This window comes from Oenanthe melanoleuca, chromosome 7 (assembly GCF_029582105.1).
Source record: "Oenanthe melanoleuca isolate GR-GAL-2019-014 chromosome 7, OMel1.0, whole genome shotgun sequence".
NCBI classification, from domain to species: Eukaryota; Metazoa; Chordata; class Aves; order Passeriformes; family Muscicapidae; genus Oenanthe; species Oenanthe melanoleuca.
The window spans coordinates 4836705-4855915 of NC_079341.1; the positions used below are offsets into that span (position 1 = coordinate 4836705).

General features: G+C 38.5%; 1 protein-coding gene across 8 annotated transcripts in view; it reads left to right on the forward strand.

Moving 5' to 3' along the window:
* The window catches only part of KANSL1L (KAT8 regulatory NSL complex subunit 1 like), a 59979-nt gene that overhangs the window by 23121 nt on the left and 17647 nt on the right, over positions 1–19211 (forward strand). For all 8 annotated transcript variants that reach the window (XR_008840913.1, XM_056495902.1, XM_056495904.1 and 5 more), the window contains exons 4-6: positions 2267–2464; positions 5144–5265; positions 9463–9664. Coding sequence is in view for 7 of the 8 variants with exons in the window: in XM_056495902.1 (XP_056351877.1) it covers positions 2267–2464; positions 5144–5265; positions 9463–9664 (522 nt within the window). In the remaining variant the exon portion in view is untranslated. The remainder of the gene's footprint in view (positions 1–2266; positions 2465–5143; positions 5266–9462; positions 9665–19211) is intronic.

A 19211-nucleotide genomic window follows, 5' to 3' on the forward strand; every position in this document is an offset into this window, starting at 1 on the left:
ACACAATATCATTAGGATTTGTATGCTGTTTAATGGTTTCAAAGTGTTTTTGATGTTCTTGGAGTGGAAAAAAATGTGATTCATATCCAGAGAACAACGATTTCAGCAAAAGGGCACTCCTTGAGCACCATAATGCAGTAGGAAGAGAGCTGAGTAACTTGTGGGCTGTTTCCTGGCCTACTACAGTGTGTCTTCTCCATCTCTACAGACACAGAAGTAGCACCTCTAGATCTTTCAGAGTCCTTTCAATTAAAAAAAAGTCTTTATCTGCAAAACAAAACAGTTCTATCTGGGGAGGAAGGCAGTCATTGTCAAAACCCACTGATTGCAACCCATTTAACTTGTAATATAGTCTGTATTAGTCTTCTAATGCTTTACTCTTCCTCTTCTGTGCCTGTTCCATCTCTCCTGTTCCATACACTGTCAGTTTTCCTCTTCCTTTTCTGCTTTCCTCTTTCCATGCTTGGTAAACAAGTTTCTAAAACATCAAAAAATAAAATTCTATTGGAAGCATATGTGTGTGTATGTCCCTCTTTTCAACACTTTTAATGTGTGTCTTCCCATTCCTCTGACCTCAGAATTTTGGTTTTAGACTTTTTAGACTCTGGTCATGACCTGTGATCCTTTTACTGAAAAGGCCTAAAGATTCTAAGTCTAAAGGACTTTAAAGCTGTTGAGGTAGCTTGTCCTCCTGTTGTGGCACACAAAAATTAGTTCTCTACTTGAATTTCCTGGAATGTACTGCCCATAGCATGCTGCTGGTCTGGATTTATGTCCATCTGCTGTAAATAGAAGAGTGCAGGTGATGATCTGTGTAGAATACCTAGCACTGACTTGATGGACATTCAGAATCTCTGTGCCCTTTTTAGGCATATAACCAATTTTTCAAGCACCTTTGTTAATTTTTAGGGAATATCTTTATTCTCAGCTCTGAATTTATAACTAAAACAATGTAATAAGTTAGGCACAATGAGAACAAGACAATTTCACTTTTTCTCCTGGTCTCCTCTTTGAAGTCTCTTTGAGACTTGCTTTTATATTTTAAGGCCAGTTGCTGTTGAGGCAGTGGTAAAGGTCTCACTGAAACTACAGGATACTTGGTTTTCCACTGCCACAACCTAGGTGAAGTCTGTCTTGCTTTAAGAAATAGCAATACAGCTTCCTTGTGTTCACATTGTGGCAGTCTTCCTTGTTCTTTGATTGAGTGGAATACTCTCATTAGAAAGACAGATTTGAGGCAGAATTGTAATGATCCCATTCTTTTAATATCTGCTGGATATTTGAGTAACAGTACTTTAAAAGCAGATAAGTTCTTTTCCTTTCTCTTTGGAAAAAGCCTGGAGAAGTTTGATAGCTGTGTCTGGTATTAAATTTATTTGCTCAAGATAATGACAAACCAAGGAACTATTTGAGGACTGGGTTTGACTGTCACAAGGTTATTTTTGCTTTTATTTTGCTTAACATTTTAAGTTCTTAAACCAGCTGATACAGTGCCTAGGTTTGTACTAGAGACTTCTATTTTTCTAATCTGTCATGTGGAAAACACAATAGGGGTATTATTTTTCTAGTTCCATTTATGAAACTCTGTTATCCCTACCATATAAAGTTATATTTATCTTATTAGGTGGCATTCTAGATGGTACACCACATATGATACCACATTTGTGCAGATGGTCTTCAAAATAGCAACAGTGCTAGAATATTTAGGATAGTTACTTCTAATTCTGAAACTCTAAAAATGCTAACCTTAAAAAAATAATCAGTTATTAAATTGTAAAAGGGTTTGGTTAGAATTGTGTAATTTCAACAGCCTTGATGTTTTGTGTAGAACATGGATAGGAATAAGAGAAATAGAGTACTTCAGAATATCTCCAGCAAAGTTTATTGACTACAAAGACTAAAACCAAGTTCAAATCAATGGGTGATAATTTTTTAGAGAAAAACTTCCTCTTAAATCAGCAGACAAATTATCATATAATATTCTAAGTATGAATTTCTGATATGAATTTTGGAACAGATGTTTAAGCAGTGGTATAACCCTGGAGTGATTGCTGTTACAAGGAGTAGCATAATGGATGCCGTTTTTAAAAAAAAATATGCCAAGTATTTCCATATTTTAGCTGTGAAGTGTATTTAAAATCTAGCCAAGTGCTCGAAAATTGTCAAGAGGATTTAAGAGGAATGCACCAGGTTTGACTGCCCCTTAAAAATAATTTAGGAGGGTTAATCTGTTGTCAACCAACTGTGTTCAATTGCTGTTGTCTAGGGGATGGTGGTCTTAGAAGAATTCCCATTTCCAAAAGACATTTTGAAGAAGCAGATACAATTGACAGACCAAGAAGCTTTATTAAACGCCACAGGGAATTCGCAAGCTGCCATTGAGAGACAGGATTCTTTGCCGGAGCACGACTTTGAAATGTCACCCAGCAGTCCTACTCTGCTGTTAAGAAACATAGAAAAACAGGTAAAGTACAACAAAACTGAGCTGTCAGTGAAGCCAGTTATTGACTGCAGAAACAGGGAGCTTCCATGGTGATGACTTCCAAGAGCAAAGATATTTTGCAGTCCTGGGATTGGGTGGTAATTAATCGAAGGGCTTAAATAACTCCACTGTACACCAGGTTTACAAATTAACCTTTTATTTCTGACGTGTCTGTGTTACCACACTGTTACCCTCCAAGCCTCTAAGAGCCATCCACAAACCTGCCCCTGCTTTGTAGTGGGTCAGTGTAGAGTTTCCACAGGTTGTTTCAGGAAATGCATAATGTGAGATGAAAGAGAACAGTTGACAGTAGAGATATATTGCACTTGAAATTTAAAAAAAAAAAAAACCAAAACCCCAGAAGAATCCAGTCGTTCATCTGCCTTTTCAAACATTGTAGGACTCTGGTTCAGAGCTGAGGAATTCCAGGTACAGTGGAGATGTACTTGTGAGCTGAGTTTTTCTTTGCAGTGTACAAAATGGTTGTTTCCATGGTTGACTCCAGGAAATACTGTGTAGACTCCAGAAGGGATTTCTTTTGCTTGAAAGTTCATAAAGGATGTGGTAGCATTACATTGCTGAAGGAGATACTGGAAATTTGTTTTTGGAATGAATTTGTGCAGTTTGTGTAAAACAAACCTGACAAAGCCACTGTGGGTCATTAATTTGTTGCTCTGCTGCTCTACATAAATTCCTGATCGTACACATATTTTTTAATAGGGGTATAAGTAGTAGCATTAGGTAGTAGTGTCTGTTCCTGAACCTTTGTGCCAATTTTGCTTATTTGATAGTCATGCTTTCCTGTTCTTAAAATCCTTCTACTGGTTGATAAATCTTATCCACAGGCAGGAGTGAGGAAGCAATGGAACAGGAAATTTATGTGCTCAGTGCTGGCAGTTGCATAAGGTAACCCAAAGAGCATTTTTGGAATGTGATGAATGGCCTCTCTTATATGTGGTGGCTTGGAGAATTAAAGACTCTTCAGAAAGACTTTTGATGGTTCAAGGGATAGTGGTCTGTTTGTTGGTTCCCAGGTAGCCACAAATTTGGTCCAAGGGATCCAAGAACTTTGATGATCTGAAAATGACTTAGGAGTAGATTAACACATCTCACACAGCCCATTGGAGTTCTTTCCTTTTACACCACTATAAGCCTTGGGGTTTAATTTCCTTTTTGACTACCATTTCTATTCTCAACTCTGAAAGTCTGAGTTTCTTGTTCAGTATCAGGAGCAACAGTGCTGCAGCCTGAAGTATATCTACAGATATTCCCACAGAATTCCTCAGTCCAGTGTTAAAGTATTTCTTTGTTAAAAATAAGGAATTTTGCTTGTGAACCAAAAGAAAAGTCATGTAGAGTAACTAAGGCTGGCAATTTTTATTAATACTGTTTTCCAGTCCTTTTCATACATGTATATTTTTCCTTGTGTTTTGGAAATCTGCCTATTTTTTTAATGCTCTTATGTTCAGTAGGGACTATTCCTTACAGAATGAATTCTGCTGAGATTTTTAAAACAATCTTCTAAATATTTTTGTGGCATCTTGTTTGCTTTGCCCAGTTCTTTTATAATTGACTTGCTATTTCTGTGCTTTAGTATCCATCCCTGAATTTTTTATTCTAATATGAAATTTTTACCTGACTACATCACGTCAATGTTAACAGAAAATATGTGAGTTGTAATAAAATAAAAAATCCTTCTCTTTCTGTATAAATGTAAATGTAAAATCAAAATGTAAGGAAAAATTACTAGATAATGTCTAGCAATTCGTGTTTTAAACATTCTTAGTTCTTAATGAAAATCCAACAAAGTAATGCAAAAGGTTGGTTTTTTTTAAAAAAAAGTAGTATACCATTTCAGATGCATTTAATTTCTGTTCAGTGTGCAGAACAATTTCCTCTAAGCAAGTTATATTTATTGTGAAAATAGCCTTTAAGGTCTGACATTTAAAACAAAAAATCATTGTGAAATGTTTTTGGAGTCAGTCCACAATTCATTGCTTTGCAAGGAGTAATTCTTATTCTTAACAAATTGGCTACATTTGTTTCATTTGTTTTTGGTCAGTTTTGAAAATCAGGTTTTTTGCTGGAGAAGAGGGGGGGTGGTTGCCTCTTGTTGCTATTTTTGAGGATACCAGAAGATTTTATCCATTCTGTGTGTCCTTACAATAGTCTTCAAGTAGTTACACTTCCTTTTATAAAAACATCTTTGTCAAACTGTAGTAAGCAATGAAGAGGATTCTTTTAAGAACAAAAATACTTCCAGTGAACAAAATGTACGATGGAATAGGCAGTTGACCTTTTTTTTTTTAACCCTGTTGAAATGCTTGTCAAGTGGCCAGTTAGCAGCTCTGGCTGCAGCTGTTGTAATATCAGCTGTAAAGTGTTCTGCTTTCTTTTTTCCTTTTAAAGACCTTTAGTTACAATCCTAAGATCATTAATGTATTTGGGGTACTACATCAAGAGTATAAACAATGTTCAGGGTTGTGTTAATTTTTTGTTGATGTTTGATTTGGGTTTTGGTAGAGTTGAACATAATAATTGTGAAAGAAAAATCTTGCCAACATGGTAATTCACAGGAAGAAACTAAATATGATTATTCCATGATGAGCTGTTGAGTCTGGATATAAGTCTGAGTACCTTTCATTTTTATTTTTTTTTCAGAGTGCTCAACTAAGTGAAATCATCAGCAGCCTAATTGCTCCACTCAATCTGTCTCCAGCCTCTTCATCTCTTTCATCCAAGACCTGTAGACACAGACAGCTGGTCAATGGCATCTCCTTCAGGTGGGTCACAGTGTGAGAGGTTTTTTTTTGAGAATAACTTCTGGTAAAGTTATCTGAATGGAACTAATAACCATTACAATATTAAATAAGGAAAAGAGAGCTGCTTTCTGCAGGCTTCAAGAGAAGTCAAGTCTTGATTGCAAGGTTGAAAATAGTAGGGTTTTGTGTTGTTCATAAAGTCACTATAACTACATTTAAGTACTGGGAAGATTAATCTGTGAAGTAGTGAAAGAGTAAAGGAACATATTTATTGTGCTTGTTTGAGACTTAATGCATTCTGTCATAACAAGTGCAGCTTTATTTCTGGGAAACTGGCAAACTAGATTAGTAGAGTACGTAAGCAATGTCACGTGTCTCAGCAGGGGTCATTGTCAGGGTGGTAACTTCATTAATTTTAAGCAGATCAGCCTTCAATAAAAGGTCAAGTTTATCTTTGCCACACACATTTTGGAGGAATTTGTAGATACTATTTGCCATTCAAGGTATTTTGTTCTGGATGGATGTACCTTCCAGGATGAATATAGGTTGAAATTAATATTTTAGAAAAATGTTTCTCACTCCATACTACTTAGTAATTCCATTATTCAGAGATTGTAAGTACAGTACAGGCTGTAATAAGTATTAATTTCAAAACAACATTAAGGTAATTGAATTCATTTACAAAAGGTTGGATATTGTTGGATATTTCTCCAGAGATACTTGTAATGTGATTTTTGAGGATGCTGTTATTCACAGGTCTTAATTACGATCAGGTGGATGAAAAAACTGTTCCCAACTAGAACTGTGGTGTTTATGGCAAAGTGTGCAGCAGAACATAATTCCCTGGCTCCTGACTCCAAGAAGAGCTGGCCACACCGTCTGTTTGAGCTTTGCTGCAGAGGCTGCAGCCTCCCACAAAGATGTTACAGTGAGCAGCTTGGATGGATGGGCAGCTTCTTTAGCTGCCTTCTGTTCCACAGTGGCTGTGGGACTCTGCCCTAAATTTAAGGATGAAGGGGTCCTGGCATGTGGCATCCCTGCTCCTGTGTATCAGTTGTTTATAAAGGAGAAAATCAGAAGGTTCCTCTCAGATGTGGACTAAAACAGGAACCCCTGATACAGGAGTTGCTAATAGAGATGGGTATGTGGAAGAAGAGAGTAATTTAGGCTGTGTCATGAATCTGACTTTTTCATGAGAGAGATGAGGAAGAATTCTGCTTTAAAAACTGTTTTTAGGAATGTATGAAGTAAACTTCATGATGAGAGACTCTAATGATGTAACTTCTAGCCAATTCTCTTCTTATTTATTAGTCACTGTCTAAAGTTAGTCTTTCCATTTCAAGAGTAACTCATTGTTTGCTGTGGATCACTCTCTAAGGTTGGTTGTTTTCTACTCATGACCTAAAAAAGTCTAAAGAAAAATGGTAGAACTTGGAAGATTTTCTAAGTGCTGTAGCTCTAAACCGGAGTTTGGCAAGTTAGTTGTTGGAAGGGAATGTGAGAGATTTTAGGGCTTTCGAGGTGCTGTCTTAAACATGAGTTTAATGGTTAATATTTCAGTGCTTATGAAGTGTTTTGAAAACTGCCAGTAAATACTGTTCATTAAAGATGCATGAAATAGAGTGGTTATCATGAGAATCCTGCAGGGAAGTTCACTGCCTCCTACTTCTTGGGGTTTTTTTAGTGTGTTTCAGTTTTTTGGTGGTATTTTGTTGTTGTGGTAGCTGTGTTCTCAATAAATTGAATTAACTTAGTAGTTAAGAGTTAACTTACATGCTGCAGTTAACTTAATTCTTAGCTGCTTCTCCCCTTTTTCTAGAGTTCATTCTGACTGTATTCAGTATTTCAGAAAGCAGAAATCAAAATCAAATGGAAAATAAGGGGATTTTTTTGAGAGGGGGAAAACACAAGATGATAGCAATTTTCACTTAAGTAAGCTCTTGAAATTAGTTGTAGGCTGATGCATTGGTGTTGGTAATTGTGGGGTTGCAGTACAGTTGGTTACATGGGCTGTTTGCAGTGGAAGTGGAGGTGTATGGCCAGTTCTTGGTTGATTGAATATGGGTAGCCTTGAATTGCCATTTCTCAAGGCCTAATTACATTAGTGCCTTCCTTTTTTTTTTATGTGGCTTTTCCTTGCTCAATTAAATCTAGGTGCCAAGATTAGCCCAAAGCATTACATGAAGTACTATGAAGCTCAGAGAAACAGTTTTCTAAGCTAGTGATACCCCCTTTCTTATGAAGGGAGAGGAAGGAAAAATTTAATACTTGAGGGCAAATAGTGCCTGGCTGATGGCATACAGTGCAGGCTTGCATCTGGAAGTAAGGTCAAGAGCAAGAAAGGCAAACCTGTGAGCTTTGAAAGGAGCATTCTGGCAAATTCATGACTTTCACATCTGGCTGTGGTTCATTTTGCTCTTCTATAGAATCACATTTTGAAAACCACTCAGACTAAGATCAAACTACATGGGTAACTCATGGGAAACCTTTAGCACAAGTGGCAGGAAAGCCCCACTGCCATGTACTGGAGCTCCAGGCTACGAAGATGAGATCTCTCTTCATCTGAAACTGGAGCAGTGCATTACTGGAAGGCACAGGAGGGTAAATAGAGCAGATGTCAGAGATTGCAGAGAAATTGCCAAGGGCCTCAGCAGGCCACCAGAACAAAGGCAGGAATCACAGAAGTTGAAGTGCCAGGCTGAGGAGCTTTTTGTTCTAATTTATCTGTTTAAGAGAGAGGTATGTGGAAATCCGCAACTTGAGCTTGGGACCATCTGACTTTGAAAATGTTTTTTAATAATGCAGAGAGTGTATTTTAAGAAATCTTTTCCATGGACTGTAAACTTTGTATTTCTTTCTCAAGCCTTAAAAATGCAGTGTTAACATTAGGAATGTCATGCCCTAGTATTTTAGGCTTTTTCTTGGCACTTACTGGTATGTTCCTTTAAATGCTTTGTACAATCCCTGTGTTAATTAGCATGTTGTTCTCATGTGTCTGTATTGCTTATTGGATTATATTGCTGTGTCAGGAAGACAGCTCAAATTCAAGCCTAGAAAGCCTTGTTACCACTCCAGCACAGCATGGGTTGGTGTTTAATCACACTTCCATAACAAGTCCTTTCATTTAATAAAAACGTGCTGTTAAAAGAATACCGCCTGTCAAAAAACATTTATAAGTGGCCTTGTAATAAATTCATTTTCATATTCTGTTGTGTCACAACTTTACTAATAAAACTGTGACTTGTCATAAGACAAAATAATCACTTGTGGAGATAGATGACTTGTTATGAACCAAGGCCAAAGTGCCTTGTGTAGTTGCACTGCTCAGACAGTCCAGAGTTGTGATCAAGGTCTCCAGTATTGTGAAAATAAAAGCACACTGGAGTGCTTTCTACAGCAAGCCTTCAACTTTGCAGGCAGATGTTGCTACAGCAACAAAATGAAATCAGGAATACCTGTAACAGGGAAGTTCATTCTTCCCATTGAGTCATTCCCACCCAAATGGGAGAGTGTTTTAAATTCTTCCCTTGTGCTGTTGCCTATTCTGGTCACCAGACAAGCTGTAGGCTGGTGAGAATTGTGTGAGGTTGTTCTACACATACATGCAGGGGCTTCTACTGCTTTTGGCCATGTCTCTGCACTTGATTTTGACTCTCTGCACTTGAAGTTGTAGAGTTCCTGATTTTGATACAAATGCTTCACAGTGAGCTGCAGGCTTATGCTGAATGATCAGTGGTCTGTAAAGCTTTACTTATGTTTCAGTGCTTGAGCAAAACCAGAAAATCTTGAAAGTATTAGGGCAGATCTCTAGGTTTCCTGTATATTAGCATGATTGCTGTCTTGAATGGAATGTCAGTATGAAGGGAAATATTAATTGTAACTGGAAACTTATTCATGTTAAAAATATTAGAGAGTTCTTGAATTAGTGAAAAATGAAACTCTATGTATGCTTGAGAACTTAACTTCATTTTGACATTTGTTTCCATGAGCGGAAAGGTGAAGAAGAATGAAAAACTCTATTTCATGACATAGAAGTAATTAACTAGCAGACAAAGCACATAGACAATTGTCTGAAACAGTATGCTAAAACCTTGTGGTGTTTATAAAATTCTTACAATATGGAAGCTAATGCTAATCAGTGTGTGAAATCTTGGCCTGTGCATGTGGAGCATATCTAATGTTTTGTATTTCCTCTCCTCATTATTCATGAAACTGCAGAGCTTCAGACAATAGAGAAGTATCCTCTTCAAGCAGCTGGCTGCTTGACCATCAGCACATCAAGAAAAGAAGAAGAGAAAGGACAAGACTCAGATCTGTCTCTGTGAATAATGTGAGCACATCTGCCCGAACAAGGCCACTTCACAGTTTCCAGAAGAGGAAACTCTACAGAATGCACAGTGCCTGTCACTGGAATCAGCAGGTAGGCCCTTGCCTCTCAGGGGCAGAAAACCAAAGAGTCCACCTGCTTGAGCCTGCATGTCTGGTGTGCCAAAGGAATAGTGCATGTTGTTCTGGTCATTTGTTGCATTCAGGGACCATTTGTTGCATAGGGTGTGTGTGTCTGCAGGAACTCAGAGTTAATGACTTGAACATAGAAATTAAAGATAGCTCAGAGTTCTGCTTATCAAATCAGTTTGTTCTATGGCTGTTTTTGAAGCCCTTGTACAATCTAAGAGAACTTGGGAGTTCTTTGAGAGGCCTGATTGCTGAGGAGACAGGCTACAGTGTAAAGCATCTGCCTGCTTGTTTTCAGAATATTTGTTTTAGCTACAGGATAGTTTACACAGCTGGTGGCACATTATTTTCAAGGAAATTGAATTGCAATATCATAATCTTATTTCCATTTTTGCTGTTCATGATTAGTTATATTGCCTTTTTCATGTCACTTAAAGAATGCTTTAAAACTCTTACAATTTTCTGTGTTATAGAGGAATTAATATTTTAAAATGGAAAAAAACCACATTGTCTTGTGCAGGGCAAGGCTATCTGCTTGTGTCTGATATTAATAGCATATTGCTGGTAAGACTATATAATGAGTTTAGCTGTGGTGCTTAAAGAAACAGTCTAATTTGGGAGCAAAGACAGTATGAACTCATTCTTCAGAGCAGTGCTAATCCCAAGAGGTTTTAATTTCTTGATTTTACTTTGCCTTTTTAAAAGTAAGTGTAGTATTGAGGGAAATCTCTGTCTCCTCAGCTAACTGTCTAGGATTTAATAAGTGTGCCAGTGGTCTGGGGAGCAATTTCCCACGCAAGGATGTTCTGTGCTGATTCAGCATTCTCTGCAAAATGGCAGAGGCGTCCTAGTTTTAGCAAGATACTTTATTGAAAAACTGGCCAGTTTCTTATTCCTTTGAGTTCCCAGCTTCCTGGCAGTGGGGCTTAAAGACTTGGCAGCCTGCCTGGAAGGTTTGGGCCAGAGGGATGGGGGGGGTGAGTGAGTCTGGGAGCTCTGCCTTTTCCTAGGTACTTAGCCTTTTCATCTTCCTTGTGTTGACCAAGGAGACTGTTGAGGACTTGGCCTTGCTGTTTCCCATTCAATCCTGTCACAGAGGTTGGAGACCTTGTGCTGTGGTGATGCCTCCAACTGCTTCTTGCAGCTGTGGAGAGAGCTCCTTAGCAAGAGACTCCAGGACTTTCCCTTCCTTTTTCTTAAACGTGAAGGGTTTTACCTCCAGATGCAGTTTTTAAATAACAGGCTTTTCTGGAAGCCTCTGTCTTGCAGGTTCAAGTATTTCATATTTCTACAAGCACTGCCTATGTCTCTGTTCTGAGAAGTGGGTCAGAGTTAGTGAAGTTCCAAGAATATCAGTAAAGGCTTGTGATGAGAAACTCTCATGTCTGTAGCCTGACAGCAGGAGTTCAAGGCAGAGTTTACATTTTTACCTTCAGCTGAGATACAGAGCTTAGCTTCTCTGCATGCTTGACAGTTTACCTTGACTTGTAGGCTGCAAAGAAAGATTTATAATTAACCTTTGGCTGTAGACTGTAAGCAAAAAGTACATTTTTAGATTATTAGTTAGGCTTCAGGTATGGGAGCTAGTGCAACTGTGTGTCTGCTCCATGCTCTTGACATCTCTGGTGCCAGGCTACTTTGTATTAACCCAGCTTCAGTGTCTCTGTACCAAAAGTGCAGAGATGTCCCAAAGACAGTGGGGTAAAACACCCCTGTAGGGAATGCTGTTTATGCTTACTGCAGCCCTCAGCTCAAACCCTGAGTTTAGACTCCGCTTTTGAATGTCCTTTCCATTAGGAATTTAACCAAGAGGCAATGTGGAAAACTACATCATGGACTACAGACAGATTCTGTAGCTCTTGTTCCTTGAGAAAATAAGAAATTATGGCAGCAATCGAGTTGTCAGCTTCAGTCATCATGCAAGTGCCAAACTCAGTTAAGTTTTGAAAATTAAGGTAAAGCAGGGAACAAAGCCTCTCACACAGTGTTGGTTAAAAACAGAGGATCAGGGGTTCTGCTAGGGAAGTAAGTGGTAAAATTAGACTGGACATTTGCAGCACATTCTGACAATCAAACCTAATTGGGTATCAAGGCTTTAAATTAAGAGTCATCAGCGGTGTATCATTTCATTCAAAAAATCTTATCCTAACAGGCCCTGTCACTTTCTTAGTCCTGCACTTGCTACACTTGGTTACCCAGATGTTGATGAGATTGTAATGGAAGAGCACTGGCCATCAGCCCAGGCTGGCTTCTGGATTAGGCAGATGTCTAAGGGCAAGGATGCAGAATGGGGAATGGTTTCTAGGATTGACATCTAGTTTGCTCTGAAAATACATTTATATTCCCCAGAGTAATCCAGCAAGTTTCCTCTGGTCTTTCTCTGAAAAAAATGAGTAATATTGAAAATAGTTGGATTTTTAGTGCAACATTAGTATGCCTTCTCTAGCAAGTGCCTCTTCCATATTTCCTCAAATTTGACATATTTATATAACCCCTGGTACCACAATCTGTGAGAACCTCCATTTCTTTAAGGTCACTGGCCTGAAAACAAGCTGGGAGTCTTGCAGCAATTAACCAATTCCAGCTTGCCAAAATGAGAGGAGAAAACTGAATCTTCTGGATGTTGCAGCTCCTAGTGGTACCTGGTTTGAACAGCCAGTGAGCAGTGCCTGGCAGTGCTGAGGGAAGATGCTGCTCTGCAGAGTAATTTGAGCAAGATGGTGACCAAAGAATTATGACCAGAGAATCACAGCAAAATGCAGACCTCTATTAAGAAATGCTGGGATAGCTGTGAGGAATTTGCAATTGGGTTTTCATTGCTATTGCTGGTTGTACCCTTTGTGCATCTGAATGGCATTCAGAGTGGCATCCCTCACATCTCTTCAGATTCATTTGGGAAGCTCATTCTCCCCCTAACATCCGTGTTAGGAAAAGTAAAGTATGTAACTGTGAATTGCTATGCCATCTGTCAGTTCATAAGGTCACTGGGAAGACAGCCACATTTTTCCTCTTATCTCCTGCCATGCCACATACATTTACAGTGAGTGTGGATGACCTAGAAGCCTCCTGTTGCCTGTGGAGAGATGCCCTATATTGTCCTCTGCTGTTTCTTTTCTGAAGAGGACTGCACCTTCCCCTGCTGTGCTAGTTAAATAATGCTTACACAGGGTAGTATCTAAAAGAAAACTCAGAAGTCTAGGAAACTCTAGAAGACCTTCCAGACTGACAAGACAAACTGCAGATAAATAAAACAGGATGCAAGGTGTTTGATTTATATGTCAGGAAGTTGAAATATCCTTTGGGGCCAAATCTGCTTGTCCCCTAATTCAGAATGACTAAGTACCACAAGATCATCCCTGAGTCATCATTTGGCCCTGGAAGCTGTTTTGTATCTTTATCTAAATAGCTTTGTAAGAGCTTAGGCCATTTCTTGATTGTGAGTCATGCACAACAAACCCTGGGATTGCAGTCTGTGCTTCAGTCTAGAGGACATGATTGTAGTGGTGCATTTCTCCAGCATGATGCTTGAATTAAAGAATGAATGATAAAACTTGCATGCAGGATAGCACAAAGGAGTAAGCTGCAGGTGTGTTTAGTAGGAGGAGACAATGTTTGCAGGTGGGAGTTGGAAATCTGAGAGTGCTGTGTTCAAAATGTTGGGTCTGCCCCTGGTTTGCATTGTTACAGCAAGTCAAAATCTCTGGGTCCTTGTCTCCTCCTATAAAATGTGTGTCACGTAGTTTTAATGTTAAGAAAGAAGGCCAAATGTATCTAAACCCTAAACATTAAAACCGAGAAAGTCTGTAAGTAGATCAGTGTCAGGACAGTAAGAACACAACCACCTATTGAATAATTTCTCAGTGGTTGTTGAATTTATAACTGCCTTCCTGCTCCCACCAGATTCTCCAGTCCGATGCCTTGTGCTTCTGCAAATGCTTTTCCTGTAGTAAGGAAAGTTGTATCTGTCTCCTGCAATTTTTTGTCCACACTTGAAGGAACTAAATTATCTGTGACATACTAAAAGTTTTAAAAGCAGACAAATGTTGTACTAGTCAGAAACTCTCAGGTTTGCTTTGCTGACATGCCCTGATGTTTGCTTTTTTGCTGTTTTATCTCTGTGACTTGCTGCAGGATTTTGTTAATAACAAGGATTTTGTTTTGCCAGTTTATTTTGCTTCTTTCTCATTAAATATCCTAACAAAGGATATTAGTTCCACTTTCTTCAAGATATGTTTTGCCAAGAGATGCCATTGAGGCTATGTAAACTTTTAATCTATAAAAACTTTATACAGTTCTAAGTAAAGGCAAGAGATAGTAGAGCAGTGAGATTGGGGTACTGTCAATTTTGTTCCTGTCTGTTTCTTTGCAGAATTGTAGAATGTGGTGGGGTTTTTTAATCTGCAAATTCTCATTGTAATTGCATTCCACCTGCTGAAAAAAGAGTTGGTTGTGGGGACTGAGGCATGTGGAGAAGATAGAATTCAAATTTCCAAAGGTGCCAGCACCCTGAAAGTTGGGACTTGAGATGCAAAAGCTTGCATTTTGGATACCACAAGGAAACACTTGGTATAATGTTGCCAACTCTTGAAGTCGCATATTGCCACATTTTTTCTCTGCAGTCTCAACTGGGAGTTAAGTGAAAGCAGAAGAATATCTGCTTTCATTTAGTGGTTTGGAAAAAAAAAAGGGGAAAAAAAGTGAGTACTTGTCCAGAAGGCTCTGAAGCAGACAAGAGAAAAGTATTTAAATTCTAGGGTATGAGTTTCTTATTTTGTTTTAAATTTCATGCTGGTTCTACGATTTTTTTGTTCAGGAGCATTCCCAGTCCATGTCTAGTGCCAGTGGTATTTTTTGTTGATGCCACTTGATAAATACATGTGGGTCTTTCCCCAAGTCTTGTTAATTTTCTGGTGTTTGGAAAAAGTGTGTATATATTTTTATTTTTATATATGTATGTACACACATACAATTTGTATTATATCCAGCATGCATAGCCTTTTTCTTTCTAAATGTATGCTGTTTACTAGGGTTCTGTACCTGGGAGGGAAGAGGTTGCATTGAGTGGAGTCTACTGGTTGTCATCCCCTTCCTTGGCATCCCTGGTTCCACCACCTGCTTCAGCATAGTTTCCTGGCAGTGCTGGCTTCTGAAAAAAATGTTGTTTTGTTGCCAAGTCTACTGCAGACTGGTTCAGTCAAGTGGTGTGGTACCTCTGTGGATATGGCAGTCCTGTGGTCTGGGAAGGGTAATCCCTTGGTTACCAAGCTTGTAAGTGAAAATAATAGTCGATGAAATTGCTACTTTAACCCTGGAAGTTAAAAAAGAAGGACTTCTGTTAGTTAAAAATCAGTGAAACCTGAGTTGCAAAAATAGCACTCATGTATTCTGAATGTGTGACAAGACTTATGTCTCTGAGGGAGGGAGGCATGAAGGCAGAAAGAAAGGGAATGGACACCTCTATCTTTGCAATTCTGGGATGCTGCCAGTAGAACCAGAGCCATCCTCTGAGGTTTGTGGCAAACCAGTAAGCCTGTGAATTTTTTTTTCTTTTCTTTTCTTTTTTTTTATTTTTTTTTTTTTTTGTAGAATGAGAAACCTTCATGCTTTTCATAGTCTTGCACCTTTAGTGTAGTGACATTTCTGTAGTGTTTTACTGATCACATCTAATTTCTGCATGGTGTTTTTGAGGAGGTATCCCTTTGTATTAACATCTTTCTTTTGGTTTAACTGGTCAAAGATTGAGCACTAGCCTTGATTTTTCAATTGATTTTCTAGTTGCAGAAAACATCTTTGTTTCAGGATGTAGAAGACAGCATGCACTTCTACAGAGCAGGTGAAAGTCCTGTTGGCTTATTGTAGGATTAAAGAAACTAAACTCCATGTTTGCCTAGGAGAGGTGGGTGATCTCTGAGAACAGTAGAAGCTATCACTCCTTGTGATACTGGCCAAAAAATCTGAATTTGTGACAAGTTGGCTGCTGAGTAAGTTTTCATTAGTGTTTTATGAAACTTCCTTTTCTCTTCCTGGGAAAAAATTGGTCTCTGCCATAGGATGTGCCACTTTATTGACATCTTTAGAGGGGCCAAGGCAGATGAGTTTGTTTACATCCTGGGGCAGCTTGCAGGGCTGTACCTGGCATGCATGGGAAAGGTCTGTCCATTTTACTTCTATGAAAACTTCATCTGGAAGGGAGGATCTGACATATGGCAGGGGTGAGTGTCAGCACCATCTGTTGTGCACCTTCCCATGGGGGCATGTCTTAGATGCTTTGCCCACCCTTCTACCTGTTAATAAGAAAGGAGGTCTTGGGGGCTTTCAGATTACCCTTTCACTGTCTGTGTATTGTGTTGCCCAAAAGCACATGGAAAAGTTTCATGGAACTTGGACACAGCTCTGCTCAGAGCAGGTTGTTGAGTGCTGAAAAGGGAGGCCATGGAGGAGTGGGCTGTTGAAGCAAGCAGTTTTATTAGTTTGACCTGTACACAGCACAGGATTAAAAGTTGGTGTGGTTAGTGTTCAAAGGGGAGCTGTCAGCCCCCCACACAGAGGTTCTCTTGAGTCCCATAGTTAAATCTCTGCAGTTAGTTGGCTACCCATTTACTGAACAACAGTTTTTAATATTGAGGGAGATAGCTCTTCTTTGATACTGCTGAAAACTTCTCAGAGTATGTTTGTAGAGAGAATAAATGCATTTTTCCTTGCCTTTTTGGGCTTAATAAGAGTAATCAGGAGCAGATGTGACAGGTATTCACCAGAGTGTATTTTAATTAATTTAACTAACTTACTGGATTCAGACACAGTAGCATAATTGAACTGTGGCTCTCTGTGCTGTTACACTTGGGCATGTTTCCAAAAATGGTAGGAGTTTTAGTGATTCAGTAGCTGAAACCACAAAATGAGGATTCACTTCACAGTTTTTAACTGGGAGCACAAAACATTTTTCCTTCCAGTTACAGTGTGCTTCACAGACTCTCACTTTTTTCTATGCAGAAGGATGGGGTGCCAGTAGAGTTCAGCCTTCTGACCCTTCAAGAACAGAGGCTTGAGCCAATTGTATTTTGTGTAATGCATCAGTCTGCCATAAGCAAGTGCAAGAATTGGTTTGAATATCAAAATTAATTACTCTCTGTGTTTTCTGTAATCCAGAAAAACAGTACTAAGGTGGGAAAATACAAGTTCAAAATTCATAATTCTCTAGAAAATTAGAGTCTGTTGGTTGACACCATTCCATTTCATAAGTTTAAAGCAGAGCTGCTGTTTTTGTTGAATATTTAAAGCTTGCACACTCCTCATTTCCTCTTAAATACAGTGAATTTTCTCTAATACAGTGTATTTTATGTAATACTATCCTTATATCTTCTTGAGCTCAGGAAGCATGAAGTTTTGTGTTTCAATAATGAAGAAAAATGTTTCAGGAGATGTACAAGGTGTAGTATAGCAAGAGGAAAGGGAAGATTGATAAGAGTTTTCTAATCTCTTGCTTTTTGAATGGTTTGCATTGTGGTCAGGTTTGCTGTAGGGGCCTGTCTCCTAAAATCTGTGTGCCATGATGTTCCTGTGTCATTGCTGTGGCTGAATGGAAATACCTTCAGGCGTGTTTTCAGCTGGGTTTTGGTGGATTTTTTTTGTTGCTGTTAAAGTTTCAATAATTGACTGCTGTAAAAGGCAGTTGATTTGTAGATTGCATTCTATTTGGAATTGCAAGCAAGGAGAGTTCAGTTTTCCAATAAACAATTCTTTCATTTTATTTCAGTAAAAGTTTAATCACTTTGTTTGAGTAAAAGTTTTAATTCCAGTGTTAAGGGCTTCTGAAATATTTTCATCAAGAGTTGATTAAGTCAACATTTCTGAGAAACATCATTTTTTCACCAATTCCTCCTTTTCCAGCAGAAGAGTACTCCATCAGAAATTTAAACCAGATCTGGTAGCTAGGAACACAGACACTGACAAATTTCGTAGTTTTTTTCCCTAGTACCTTCCAGGCATTTAAATTAAATTGCTCTTCCTTCTATGAAGTCTGTATTTTCATTTGGATTAGAAACTGGCTTAATGAAAGATTTCATTACTTAGGTGTTGATGCCAGAGCATTCAAGGTACAAATTCAAGCAGAAGGTTTTGTAATTCCCACCACAGGCAAGTTGAAAAAAAGAATTTTCCATTTACTGATATTGGCAAATGGATTTTAATGTAGTTTCAAAATGGATTTTGACTGTGAGGTTGTTTGACCAAGTATGCATGTTTTTGAGCTGGCTAAATAATCGTTAATTATTTAAATTTTAGCTTTAATAATCTGGATATGTTTGGGGCTAAAGTGAATTAAAACAAGGAAAAATGAGTTGGACTAAAGGTGTGGGTGTCAGAATGGTCTTGTCTATATACTTTCTAGGTAATTTTACTGATTAGTTTTTGGGAATTTATTTTTAAAGAATGAGTGAGAGATTTATCTACTGTAATGTGGGTTCACATCTGTTAAAGAAAAAAAGGACAGGCAGAAGTGGTGCCATTGTAGATTAAAGAGTAGAGATTTAGTAAGTTACTTCATTTGTAAAACCCAAATATCAAGAGGAAATATGCTTTTGTGCATTTTTGAAAAGCAAGCCCTTAGTGTATTGAGGTAGAGCAACTACCTAAAAGCTCTTAAAGCTTTTGTGTATTGATCCATATGATGGGAAACATTAAGTTTCCTTTATCATTTATCACTCTAGTATTTCCAAACACAGGACCCAGGTCTGCCAACACTTTATGGATGTTTGAAGTTTAACAGATGAAGAGCCCCATATGTCTGTTACAGGAAAATACCAGAACATTGATTTGAAGGAGTCCTGGGCTAGGAAAGAATTCTTCCCGAGTTGAAAGCACTTGTGCATACATCAAGGTGGATTTCAGACTGTTAATGTTTTCCTGGGGTGGAAGGGGAAAGTTAAATATGAGAATCTCCCCCCACCATCACTGTGTTCTCTGCTCCAGCATCATAACATGCTTACTTGATTTTAGCAGTCTCTGAGATTCATAGAGAACTCAGTAACTGAGAAGAAAGGAAGAGGCAGAAAGGGGAACTTCTAATAGTATTTTCTGAGATAATGTGGGTTGTTAATATTGATGCCATGTGGCAGAAGGGCTGCTTTCACTAAGTGAAGGGAGTTTTATGTGGCAGATATAATTGCTGCATGACTAATTAATGAATGGCAGTGCTAAAGTGCAGCCTGGAGTATTACAGGCAGGAGAAAGTTTTCTTGGATTCAGAAAGCAGAAGTACAGAAAATACAAGTAATGTTCTTTGATAGTCTTGCCTTTGATGCTACACGTTTCCATAAAAAGTCATAAGAAAGTGTCACATTCATTCTTACGTTTTTTTATTCTGGAACTGTTTCCCAGAAGTTGATAATTGTGATTGTTGGCGCACTGATAGGCTTGAGACCCCCTGAGCACTCCAGTGTCCCTTTCTCTTCCTTCCCATTTGCAGGATCTGCAACATTTGGCAAAATATCTGAAACTTAGAGAAGCCCTTAAAA